The 12,637-nt window shown below is 37.3% G+C and overlaps 1 protein-coding gene across 5 annotated transcripts in view; it reads left to right on the forward strand.

Annotated features, from left to right (window-relative positions):
* RABGAP1L (RAB GTPase activating protein 1 like) overlaps positions 1–12,637 on the forward strand; it is a 654,847-nt gene that overhangs the window by 551,071 nt on the left and 91,139 nt on the right. For 2 of the 5 annotated variants that reach the window (XM_069480242.1, XM_069480245.1), the window contains exon 1: positions 7,272–7,382. The exons of 2 other annotated variants lie outside the window; for them this stretch is intronic. In XM_069480242.1, coding sequence (XP_069336343.1) covers positions 7,272–7,382 — 111 coding nt within the window. Of the gene's footprint in view, positions 1–5,287; positions 5,490–7,168; positions 7,383–12,637 lie in introns of those variants that run through there. One more of the 5 variants, XM_069480246.1, reaches the window with a different exon arrangement.

Genomic DNA, 12,637 nt, shown 5'->3' on the forward strand with positions numbered 1-12,637 from the left:
GGATCTCAGGTGGCTAAGGTAATAGGTTAGTATTATGCTGATGTGGGTCTTCCGTGAGGGGTGGGGTCTCAGGTGGCTGATGCACCAAGTAATAGATGGGGGTTTTCCTTATTACCCTCATAAAAGAGACTCTGGAGAGATCCCTCTCTCCTTTCACTATGTGAGGATAAAGAAGCAAGAAGACCAGACTCCAAATCTGCAGGCACCTTGATCTGAGCTTCCCAGCCCAAAACTATAAGAAACATATTTCTGTTGTTTATAAGTCACCTAGTCTATGGTATTTTGTTCCAGTAGCAGCCCAAATGGGCTACGACAGTCACATAGCCAGGGAGTAGCAGAGCCAAGTATCAAACCAGGTTTTTCTAAACTCTGAAGTTAATCGTTATATTATACTACACTTCTTTCCTCTGATGGCAAAAATGGAGGCTTGAAAGGCAGGAACCCTTGTCGCCCTCTAGTCTTCAGTGACTGCCCTTGGCCTAATTTATTGACCTGACATTTGAAACTTACCACAGGCCAATTCAAATCTGACTTTGAAACCTCTCCATCCGTGTCCAACATCAATTCACCATTCTGACCAGCCTAATTTCACTTTCCCTGTAAAAAAAAATATTTCACTTTGGCTATGGAAATCCAATCCATCTTTTCCATGAAGGCTTCCCTGTCTGTAGAGGGACTGTAGAGAATGACATAGGATTCTGTTACAATCCTATGTCATTTCTTACTGTATTACATGACAGTCTATTTTATATTTTGTAACCTACATATGTGTGTGAAGAAGACATTAGTGTTTGAGAAGCAATAGTCTTGCTCATGGCTGATTCAGGTATATATGTTCACTTACTTTCCTTATCATCCTTTAGTGATGAAGGGCATGCATGTTAGAGCCAGATACACCTGATTCTTGAATCCCATAAGCTCTATTTTTAGCTGTTAGAATTGAGTCAAATCACTAAACTTCTCCATACTTTAGTTACTGCATCTATAAAATAGGGATAATTATACTACCTATACTACCTTCATTGACTTACTGTGAAGATTAAATGAAATTCTGTGTCTTAGACATAGTGAGTACTTACTCAATGTTAGCTGCTATTATTATCATTACAAAATTTTTAGTAAATATTCATCATTATAACTAGATTATATGTATTACTGTATTACAATTCTGTAATCCTCTCTTACGTACATTATAAGCATTTGGCAATGTTGAGTTGCTTTTTTAAAAACTAAGATATAATTCACATGCCATCAAATGTATCAGGTTTTTGCTGCAGGATTTTAGCCACATCCACTGCTGCAGGCTGACATTGTATAACTGTGATGCAGGAACCCGAGGGCCCATTGGAAAGGGAGTTATCAGAACATGAGACAAATGACCACTTGAACAAAACCCTATTGCTGTTCCCCAAACCTACCTTCTAATCTTGTGAAAAAATGAATATAATACATCATGTTAAATGGCTTGATTTTGCTGTTAGTAAAATTTTTAAAATAATTATTATTAAAGTATATAGTTATTTGTAATTGGAATTCAGTTGTACACTCTGTTCAAAATGAGACAAGGTGAAGCATTACTCACGTTTTCAGATATAGCTGAAATCGTCTTCCTTTTGAGTGATAGCAAATATCAGTGAATGCTTACAAGCACTTGGAGTACTTATATTTGGTTAGGTAAAGTCTAATGTGAATGTGTTGGTTGTAGATTTTAGTTACAAATGAGGTAAAAAGCTGAATTGTTAAAGAGTTGCAGCTATTCTTTCACTACTTGGAATCTACCTCACCCTCATTCTTTGCAGTGAGATGCAAATGAGACAGTAAGATACCCAGTATATCTGTTAAGCAAGTATTTATGTCTTTTTTTCTTTTTTTTAGTTTAAGGCTGGGGGTTTTTCTTTTCTTTTCTTTTCTTTTCTTTTCTTTTCTTTTCAGAATCTGTGTTTTCTGAGGTTTTGAATTTTCCTAGCAATTGCTAGGAGAGATAGGAAAGATAATGAGCTGAATGGCTAGAATTCAATACAAGAATAATGGTGTTCTTTATTTACTTTTGCATAATTTTAAAGAGGACAAGCTTATTTATCTTTTACTTGTTCTTTTCCAGTTGTGAAAACTCAGGAGGTGTCACTAGACTATCCTGAGATCCAAAATATTCTGAAAAGCTTTCTTCTATTGATACTTCTATGGTTTGTCATTCGCATTTTATCTTTTCTCCCCGTACTCAGAGCACATGGGATTTTTTAATGTGTATTCCAAAGTATAAGTAGAAGCCTGCTTGGAATATTGGTTTTCTATGATTAAGAAAGTACTTACAAAATTTTGTCTTTTCTTTTTTTTGAGACAGAGTCTCACTCTATTGCCTGGTCTAGAGTACCATGGCATCAGCCTAGCTCACAGCAGCCTCAAACTCCTGGGCTCAAGCGATCCTCCTGCCTCAGCCTCCTGAGTAGCTGAGACGACAGGCACGCCACCACGCTCTGCTGATTTTTACAATTTTTAGTGGAGATGGGATCTCACTCTTGCTCAGGCTGGTCTCGAACTCCTGAGCTTAAGCAATCCTCCCACCTCGGCCTCCCAGAGTGCTAGGATTACAGGCGTGAGCCACCGCGCCTGGCTTTGTCTTTCTTATAGTTCTTTATTTCTATGTGAACACTATAAACCTTTTGTGATTCTGGAGATCCTTAACATTGAGTTATGTATGCTTTGTGAATGTTTGCATTACGTTATTTAGGAACTTCTGGAAAGATGTTAGATGAGGGCCCATCAGGCAGGAGGAACACAGTTTCTGCAGGGCTCTGTCTGTACATGTGGGGGACGCAGAAGACCTTCCTGCCTTCCTGACCATATTTCCTTTGTGGTTTTGTCCTCCTTTCCATGTGATTTTATGGCTGTCATGATGAGAATGTAAAAACAAGTAAAATGTGAGACATGAGAAAAGGGTCTTCACAGCCTGAGGTGAGGTAATTTTTTATGAGGTAGGATCATTTTTTTTAGTGTATTTATTGCTTTGACTGGTGGATGACAAAATACTATTCCCGTAATGAGAATACTTTGCTACATTGGGGGATGTAGAATAGAAAAATATACACATGTTCAAGTTTTTCTAGATTTTTGTTTGGGCTGTTTCAGAATTTAACACTTGAGAACAGATGCCCTCTGAAGGCCAGGGAATGGTTTATTTGATTCATGCTTACTTAGTATGACCCAGGTATGCTTTTATTAAAACAGTATAGTCTTAAAAGAATGACTGTTGGGACATAATCAGCCACTGGAATGGGATACTCTTTCAGTGTAAAATCTTAAAACAGCATTTAAAAACCACTGGAGGCCGGGCGCGGTGGCTCATGCCTGTAATCCTAGCACTCTGGGAGGCCGAGGCAGGTGGATAGCTCGAGGTCAGGAGTTCGAGACCAGCCTGAGCAAGAGCGAGACCCGTCTCTACTAAAAATAGAAAGAAATTATCTGGCCAACTAAAATATATATAGAAAAAAATTAGCTGGGCATGGTGGCGCATGCCTGTAGTCCCAGCTACTCGGGAGGCTGAGGCAGGAGGATCGCTTAAGCCCAGGAGTTTGAGGTTGCTGTGAGCTAGGCTGACGCCACGGCACTCACTCTAGCCTGGGCAACAAAGCAAGACTCTGTCTCAAAAAAAAAAAAAAAAGAAAAGAAAAACCCACTGGAGATACTGTATTCATTAAAATTTCTTGTAAGATCTGGAAAGAGTTTTGAAAATTATTTTATAGCCAGTTTGGTCTCTGAATAGAAGGACTAATGTAACTATTAATAATAAAAAATATAACTACTGTCATTGAATTCTCTTTTTTAGGCAAAAGAGTTGATATTAGAAAACTCAAACTAGGGTACTAAGTAGACTGCATTTGTTGAGACACATTATATCAATCCCGGGGGAACTTTCTTAATATCTAGGGTTAATGTTACCCTTTGTTTTTTTATTCTGATATAGATTAAAAAGGTATTTCCACCTTCTAATCCCCCAATAAAACTATTAGTCGAAGGAAATAGGACACATTTCTTTTGACTCTTTCTGCACAGGTGTAAAAACTAGTGCTCTAGTCTATGCCTCTCAATTTACATGACCACGAGGAAGTTGAAACCTAGGGAAATTAAAGGAGTTGCTCTGGGACCGACAGCTAGCTAGCTCCTGCTTGAACTGGGGACCGTCTATTTGATTACTAGGAATGTCTTCAGTTTCTGCTGTTTGATACACAGTGCTCTCCTGGTAAATTTTAGCTGCAAATGGTGTTGTCCACACCACACCCCTTGATCTCAGGTAATTCTTCACTGCCTGCCCTTTTTTTTAAGTGCAAGCTGCATGGTGTGAAGTAAAAACTCAGGTGTAAACAATCCTGGAAGATCAATGGTCCGCTGGGGGTAGGGGCCGCGGGTTTAAGGTAAGAGTGAGAAAGGTGTCTTGCTTGGGAGTTAAGGACTGTAAGTAAACATGACTGTGTACAATAGCTCCTGAAGTCTGGGAGGGTATGGTGTAGCTGTTATTTCTAAGACTGGAGAAAATATCTTAAGAGAAAAAGTCAGTATAGTACAGCAAAAATTTTTCTATTAGATCATCAGTTTTCAAAGAGCATGCTCTTTGTTGGAACCACAAGTATAGTACATTTAATTATGTAAGAAAAAAAAATCTTCAATTTTTTTTCTGTCCTAGATTTTGAGGTAAACTTTAGGAAACATTTTAAGCGTGACAAAGAATAAAGGTTGCAAATCAAACTTAGAAGGTCCTTGCCCAAGAAAATCTACATTGTGGCTACAGTAGAGGATCTCTTGGATTTAGAAATGAAACGTTATTAGTAATTCTAGTCACTCTGGGGAATTAGAACAATCTTTTGAAGGTAATAAGTCAGAAGCTTTTAAAAATATTTAGCTAAGAACTCATGTAGAATTCTAAAAGGACTGAATTATTTGAAGGTGTTAGCTTGTTTATGTAAAATTAAAGCTGTTTTTTACAGCCTTTCATTATGTTCTCAAAAATGTTTTTGCACTTTTATAGTCCGAGTCCATAAATATTTTATGAGTTTAATACACAGCACCTCTAGGTGCTATTTGATATTGTTTTCCCAGTCCTTTTCTCCTGAGTTATAAGTGTTCTCCTTAACCAAGAAGATTACCTGTGGTTATACTGAATGTGCTTTGTCAGGGTGCATATGCAACTGCTCAAATGCGGTTATAATTCTTGTTTGCCCCTGGGTGGTTGCCAGCAGGGAGTAAGGCATTGTGGGAAGTAGTTTCTTTACCTTCCACAACAGGTGTCTTTGTCAGTGCACCTTATGCAGACATTAGTGTGGAGAAGCCCTGAGTCACTGTAGCAAAGAAAAATATGAAAGCGAGAGGAATTGCTTTCACATCTAGAAAATGGTGCTGCAGGATAAATCTGAAATCTTCCGGTGCTAGTGAATGCATGAAGAGGTTCACAGTATCTTTTAAAAGTACTTCTGAAAAGATAAAAAGGAACTTAAAAGGTATGAACTGCCTAGACGCCTTATAATGCCTTGTCTCCTGATTATCATTTAATTTTTACCTGGTTAGTCAGCATTAAGATAAATGCAGGAAAAATGTTTTAACAAAAATAGTGCTTAAAAGACAAAGCTGCATTGCAGAAAAAAATGAAGCAAAAATGCTTTGCTGGCTCCAAGAAGGGTCAAACACAGTTTGAAGCTGTTTTAATCTTGAGGATTTATATAAAATGTTGCATTTTTTTGTTTAAATAACCCTATTAGACTTGCTGGTTTCCTAGCAATATGGTGTTTTCCCCCTTTTTTGTGTGCATGCTTTTAATCTAGAATGCTATAGAAGTTGCAGAACTCTCCTAATTACATTTAAATGGAACAGGGTACTATTTAAGTAATCATGTTAATCTAGATGAAAATACTTTTGGAAAAAATGGGAAAATAGAGACTGTAGATCTCATTCTGAGTTTTGTTTTCTGAAAAGCAAACAAATTTAGACAACATAATCCTGCTACTAGTAATGAGAACTAAACATTCCAACCAGTTGCTGTATTTCTTTTAAGTTTAGATAAATATTGCCAGATTGATTTCTAGTTCTAACAAATAATATTTCTCATAGTATTGCAGTGTCATGATCTATAAAAAGCAGGGAAAATATTAGCCTAATTGGGAATATTGGAAAAACAACTTTTAGACAAGCTTTATCTTCTTCCACACATTTTTATTTGCTTAATACTTTTTCCATGAAATTAGCATATATTGTATTTCCTGGTAATTTGGATAACTTTGTAATGATAATTATGGTCAGCTTTTAGACTTTTCATCTGGAAACACGGAGGTTCATTTACGGTCTTCAGCTGTACTTTAAAAAACACTTCTGGTGGCTAAGGCACCAACAGCTCGTGGCTATCTGCTTATTTGGGTAATTAAAAGAAACCTCTAACCTTAAAAATAAATAATGAAGAGAACTTTTATCTATGGGGGAAAAACAGTTTATAAATGAGACCCTTGTGTTGTTTTCTGAATAACAACAGAAAACTAAGTTCTGTTTAAAATACTTATATTTTTTAGTGGGAGAAGGGAAAATGATTATTAATTGATATTGCTGTCCCTGTTTCATTTTTATATCTTGGTACTTTTTTTTAACAGAAATACTCAGAAAAAAAGAATCTTTTTTTTTTTCATACTTCAGGAGAGAATTAACTGCACCAAGAATTCTATAAATCCTGAGAAATTAAAATGGTTGTCATCTATTTATTTTCTAAGAATATGAAAAAATAAGCAGTAAGAACAGTAAGAAAATCTGCTTCTCCTCCAAGAAAAATCTTCATATACATAATACTGAAGTAAGAAGATGAACTATTACAAAAATTTTTAATTACCAAGAATATAACACAAATCAGTTTCTTGTTTTGGTTTGGTTTTTGCTATAGGATATTTCTAGTTAAGAAACTTTTTCTTATTTCTATTTTTGAAGTTTAAGAAAGATTTCCAAAAACTGAATTTTCCAGCTTCTGTGTTAAGAATGCAGAAGGTGTTTATAGCGTATACTTCCTGCATAGATAAGAAACCTCCTTTAGTTTTCTGCTGGGGGTGAATTGCTAGACAAGCCTGTGATAGCAGCCGGTTTTTTTTTTTTTTTTTCTTCATTTTCTTTCTGGATGTTTGACACTCCACCCCCTCGAACTCAGGTGGGTGTGTACATTGGCAAAGAGCTGCAGTAGGATTTTTCCTTGGATAGTCTGGTCTGGAGCTGGGGCAGCAGCTGCTGCTGTGGAAAGGCCAGCTGGCAAGATGATGGAAGAAATCTCCATTATGGTAGCCTATGACGCCCATGTTTTCAGCCAGCTGCACGACGAAGATTTCCTCACTAGTCTGGTGGCCATCAGCAAGCCCAGGTCCATGGTAGGTGGTGCCTTGCACACTACTCCGGGGCTGTTTTATCTTTTCTAATATGGTAGCTGTGCTCTGTAGCAATTGAGGCATAACTTCTTGGGAGTTAAAACAGAAATATTGCTGTTGGCTTTGTGTTACAGGCTACAACAAAGTCTACAGGTTTTCAACAATTTATTTACATAATTAAACACTCTTACACATCAGTAGTACATTTAAAGTGTTAGACTAATGCTTTCATGTGTAATGAGGTTGAGAGGAATTTTATAGTGCCAAATATCACTTTGTCCCTAGTGTTTGCTTGTATGTATGTATATGATTAGGTAAGGGCCACCTTCAATCACACACATAATTCAGTCACTTTGAAGTGGAACATTTCCACCAGCAGGCCATAATATCAGTGTTGAGAATTGAGCTACCTAAAAATTAGATAACTTTCAGGGTCTTAAATTATTACTAAAAAAACTATTACAAAAATAACATAGTACAATTTGTTTTGGATTTAATATTTGTAAAATTTTTTTTACCACGGGTCTTATTGTACATGTCCTGGCGTGATAGAACAATGAAGTTCTTGCTAGTGTTTCTTGTTTCTTCTCTTAGATGTCATCGTTATAATGGCTATTGAATTTAATATATCAGTGGTCCATACCTTTTGAACAAACTTTTTAAACTGTAGTTGTTGTAGACTCTTGTTCATGATATTTAATAGGACTCATCACAAATAACAGAATGAAAGAATATATCGTAACAGTTAAACCTAATATGAAACGCTACTTCTCTATTTTAAGGTACCGTACCTTAAAAATATAATATGACAATTTCCTCAAACAATAAATTGCAAGAAAAAAATAAAAGGGAAACCCATAGATTGATCTAAAAACACTTTAGGGTTATATCAACCATATGCAATGTATCAACCTTCTTTAGATGCTGATCTGAACAAACTATTAAAAAATCTATAAATAATTGGGGAAATTTAGCCACTAATTAGGTATTCAATGATACTAAGAGAATTATTTAATTTTGGGGGGCAATTATATTATTTTTTAATGGTAATTTAGAGATACATACTGAAGAGTTATAGATGAAATGTCTACAGAGATTCAAAGTAATCCAGTAGGACTGGTGATATGAATGAAACCAGATGACTGCGTGTTGATAATTGTTAAAACTAGGTGAGAAGTACATAGGAATTCATTATATTCTCTCCACTTTTGTGGATGTTTTATGGATACAGTTTAAAAGAATCAGCTGGACCAAAAAAAAAAAAAAAAGCAAAACCATACTATGCTTCTGAAAATATTTGTTAACACAGAAATATTGGCCTGCTTTTCTTATTTAATATACATAATTTCTATTTTTATAATTATATACTTTATGTAAATATTATTGCCAATTTCTGGTTAACCACAATATACAGTATATATACACTGAGTCAGGATAGGATAGATAATCCATGGTTGTAGATAATCTTTAAATTTTATTTTAGTCATTAATTTCACCATGAAAACTTATCCAAAGAATTCAGAATTCTGTTTCATTTCTTTCTGATGGTCCTGTCAAGATCCTCTGAAGGAGTCTGAGCTGAGTCTTCCAAAAGTTTAGGAGTTTTCCAGGCCAAAGGACAGAAGCAGCACAAACAGATTTGAAGTGTCGGAGTGCAGAAGACAGAGGAGGCTGAAGAGGCAGACAGCCTCCCGAGTCACAGGGCGCATCCCATGCTCAGTATGTGTAGGCCACTGTGCTTGTGTGTGTGCGCGCATGCATGTAAGAAACAGGGAGAGAGAGAAAAATGAATGAATGAATACTAATGTTCTTAGTGAGAAACAGTCTTTCATTTGTAGGTTGTGCATATATATATATATAGATAGATACATATTGTGCCATGATGCAACCCCAGCTCCCCCAAAGGGAACTCCTAACCCTGTAGCTTATTTGATACAGAATTTGGTCACTATCCTAGCACTCTGGGAGGCCGAGTTGGGAGGATTGCTTGAGGTCAAGAGTTCAAAATCAGCCTGAGCAAGAGTGAGACTCTGTCTCTACTAAAAATAGAAAAAAATTAGCTGGGTAACTAAAAATAGAAAAAATTAGCCAGGCGTGGTAGTGCTGTGTGGCTTTAGTTCCAGCTGCTCAGGAGGCTAAGGCAGGAGGATTGCTTGAGCCCAGGAGTTAGAGGTTGCTGTGAGCTAGGCTGACACCATGGCACTCCAGCCTGGGCAACAGAGTGAGACTCTGTCTCAAAAAAAAAAAAAAGAAAGAAACTGGTCACTAATATGGAAAGCCCTGGAGGTATGATAGACACACAAAATATTGCTTTGTGTGTCTTTTAAACTTTTAAATAATATAGATGTTGGGGTGTTAAATTACACAATTTTCTTTTTTATTATTATTTTTTAAGACAGAGTCTCACTCTGTCACCTGGGTAGAGTGCAGTGGCGTTATCATAGTTCACTGCAACCTCAAACTCCTTGGCTCAAGTAATCTCTGAAGTAGCTGGGACTACAGGCTCGCACCACGACACCCAGCTAATTTTTCTATTTTCAGTAGAGACAGGGTCTCACTCTTGCTCAGGCTGGTCTCAAACTCCTTAACCCAAGTAATCCTCCTTCCTCGGCCTCCCAGAGTGCTAATAATACAGGCATGAGCTACCATGCCGGGCCAGAAATTAAACAACTTTCTGAAGATATTTATTTTTCTTTATCAGATTTGAAATTTAAAATAGTCTTTTGGAGATAATATTTGGTTTTGGTTCATCTGGAAAAATCGTAAAATTGTACTAAGATAAAATGTCATTTACTTTTGATTCCATATTGAATTAACATTGAATTTTTTATTTTGTCTAAGATGAACCCTTTAAATCATATGAAATACTCATTCTACAAAACAAAATAAATTGCTTCTCAATCTGATTTATTACTACCCTGTGAAGCAAATTACACTCTTGCTAACTTATAAAATCCTCTTTAGGTTTAGTTTGGCTGTTATGAAGGGTATTTAGAAGCTTAATACAGAATTAATTAAATATCTTTCTGTAATTGGACTTTGTTTCATGATGGGAGGTGTTTTGATTCCTTGAATGGTAAAAATCCTGTTAAGCACAGTGGTTCCCAGGTGTGGATACTCAATCTTTTTTTATTTATGAGTGGCCCTGTGTCTTCCTAACATTTTTGATGGACACATGCAGTAAAAACTGCTTTGTAAGCCATTACACCCACAAGACTGAAAGATAATCTGACTAAACAGTACCTACTGTTGCTACGTGTGGTTTATTCAGGGTTTTTTTCTTTCTGTTTTAATTGTTTAAAAGCTTTAATTGTTTTTGAGCCACTACATTGATTTCAGAAATCTCTCAATCCACACTTTGAAAAATGTGGTTATGTCCTATTGATCCCTTAAAAATGAGTGATGATGCAAGAAAATCACAGAACCCTTTACAATAATAACAGGTAAGAAAAAAGGATAAGGAAGCTAAGAATAAATTCTCATGTCTTCTATATCATCCACATGCACAATAAGAAATTACCTAGATCAATATTGTATTTACTAAGGTAAGCTAAATAAAAACCTAGAATAGCTATTATTGGAACTTAACATGAATAAATTGGCATGTGGGGTGAAAATCAACTGTAGTCAAAATGACTCCAGAAACATTTAGAAAGGTGCCTCATTGGACACAGTATTGTTGCCTCCCCTTAAATCCAACAGATTACCTTTTCTTTAATTATTCATTGGCTTGTATTTGGAGGCAAAATTTTACCATCACCCCCCTCCCCGAACACAAACACATACAAAAGTATCTTTAAATTCAGCTCAAGGTGCTCATACAGGGAATAAAAACAACTGTGGTATTGAAATCTCTAGAGTTTTCCTGTCAGGGCCTTCTGTCTCGGAGTAGAATGGCCAGCATTTCTCTCTACCACCTCTGCCGTTTTCAGTTATTTTTATATGTGACTGATAATAAATAAAGGGAAAAGATCACGCCTGTTATATTTGAGTTCCAAAGGAGGCTTTGAATATGTATTTAAATTCAAAATGCATGATCTAAGGCTGGGCGCAGTGGCTCACACCTGTAATCCTAGCACTCTGGGAGGCCGAGTCGGGTGGATCGCTCAAGGTCAGGAGTTTGAGGTTGCTGTGAGCTAGGCTGACGCCACAAAATGCATGATCTAATGCGTAAATAGTGAACAATCTTAATAATAAATGCATACTCTGGCAAGCTTAAATGTTTCAGGTTAAATGCCAAGTTATATTCTGAATTATTTCAACTTTCTAATCTGTAAGTAGCTATCTGTGAAGTAGCTATGAAGGGAACATTGCCTTCAGATGTATATTAGTAGGGGCCAATACATACTATTGCAAACATTTTGGGGGTTATTAGAATGTGCTGAGTATAAATAGAATGTCCCTTCCTTCAAACCTCACAGTCCAGTAAGCCTGTGGTCCCCAGCCAAGGACTGGTACCGGTCCGTGGACTGGGCTGCAGAGCTCCGCCGCCACCCACTTACGCCCCCTTCCCTGTAGAAAATTTGTCTTCCATGAAACTTAGGAACCAGAGGGTTGCACAGGAGGCGGTCAGCGTGAACGAAGAAGCTTCTTCTTTATTTTCAGCCACTCCCCATGGCTCGCATCACCACCTGAACATCACCTTCCCCCCACCCCCCTTGTCCATGGAAAACAGTCTTTCATGAAACCGGTCCCTGGTGCCAGAAAGGTTGGGGACTGCTGCAGTAAGCAATAGAAGCAAAATAAATATTTATGAGGATGCTATTTGCTGTCATAGGGTAGAATGAAGTGGAGAATAATTACCACTAATTGAACAATGTGGAAGAAGCCTCCAAAAGGGGTTTGGAACACTTGTTAGGCTTTGAAGGCTGACCAGGTGCTTGCCAGCCAGAAAAAGAGGATAGATCCTTTCTGAGAAGCGCAATAGCTTGTGTAAAGGCTGAGAGGTTAAAACTATTTGGTTGGCTTTAGAGTTACACAGTCCTGGCTGGGCTCTGTGGCTCACGCCTGTAATCCTAGCACTTTGGGAGGCTGAGGTGGGAGGATTGCTTGAGGTCAGGAGTTAAAGACCAGCCTGAGCAAGAGCAAGATCCCTTCTCTCCAAAAAAAAAAAAAAAAAATTAGTCTCGGGTGGTGTCTCGGGCCATAGTACCAGCCACTCGGGAGGCTGTGGCAGGAGGACATCTTGAGCCCAGGAGTTTGAGGTTGTAGTGAGCTATGAAGAGGATACTGCACTCCATCCCAGGGGACAGAGCGAG

This window comes from Eulemur rufifrons, chromosome 8, assembly GCF_041146395.1.
Source record: "Eulemur rufifrons isolate Redbay chromosome 8, OSU_ERuf_1, whole genome shotgun sequence".
Lineage (NCBI taxonomy): Eukaryota > Metazoa > Chordata > Mammalia > Primates > Lemuridae > Eulemur > Eulemur rufifrons.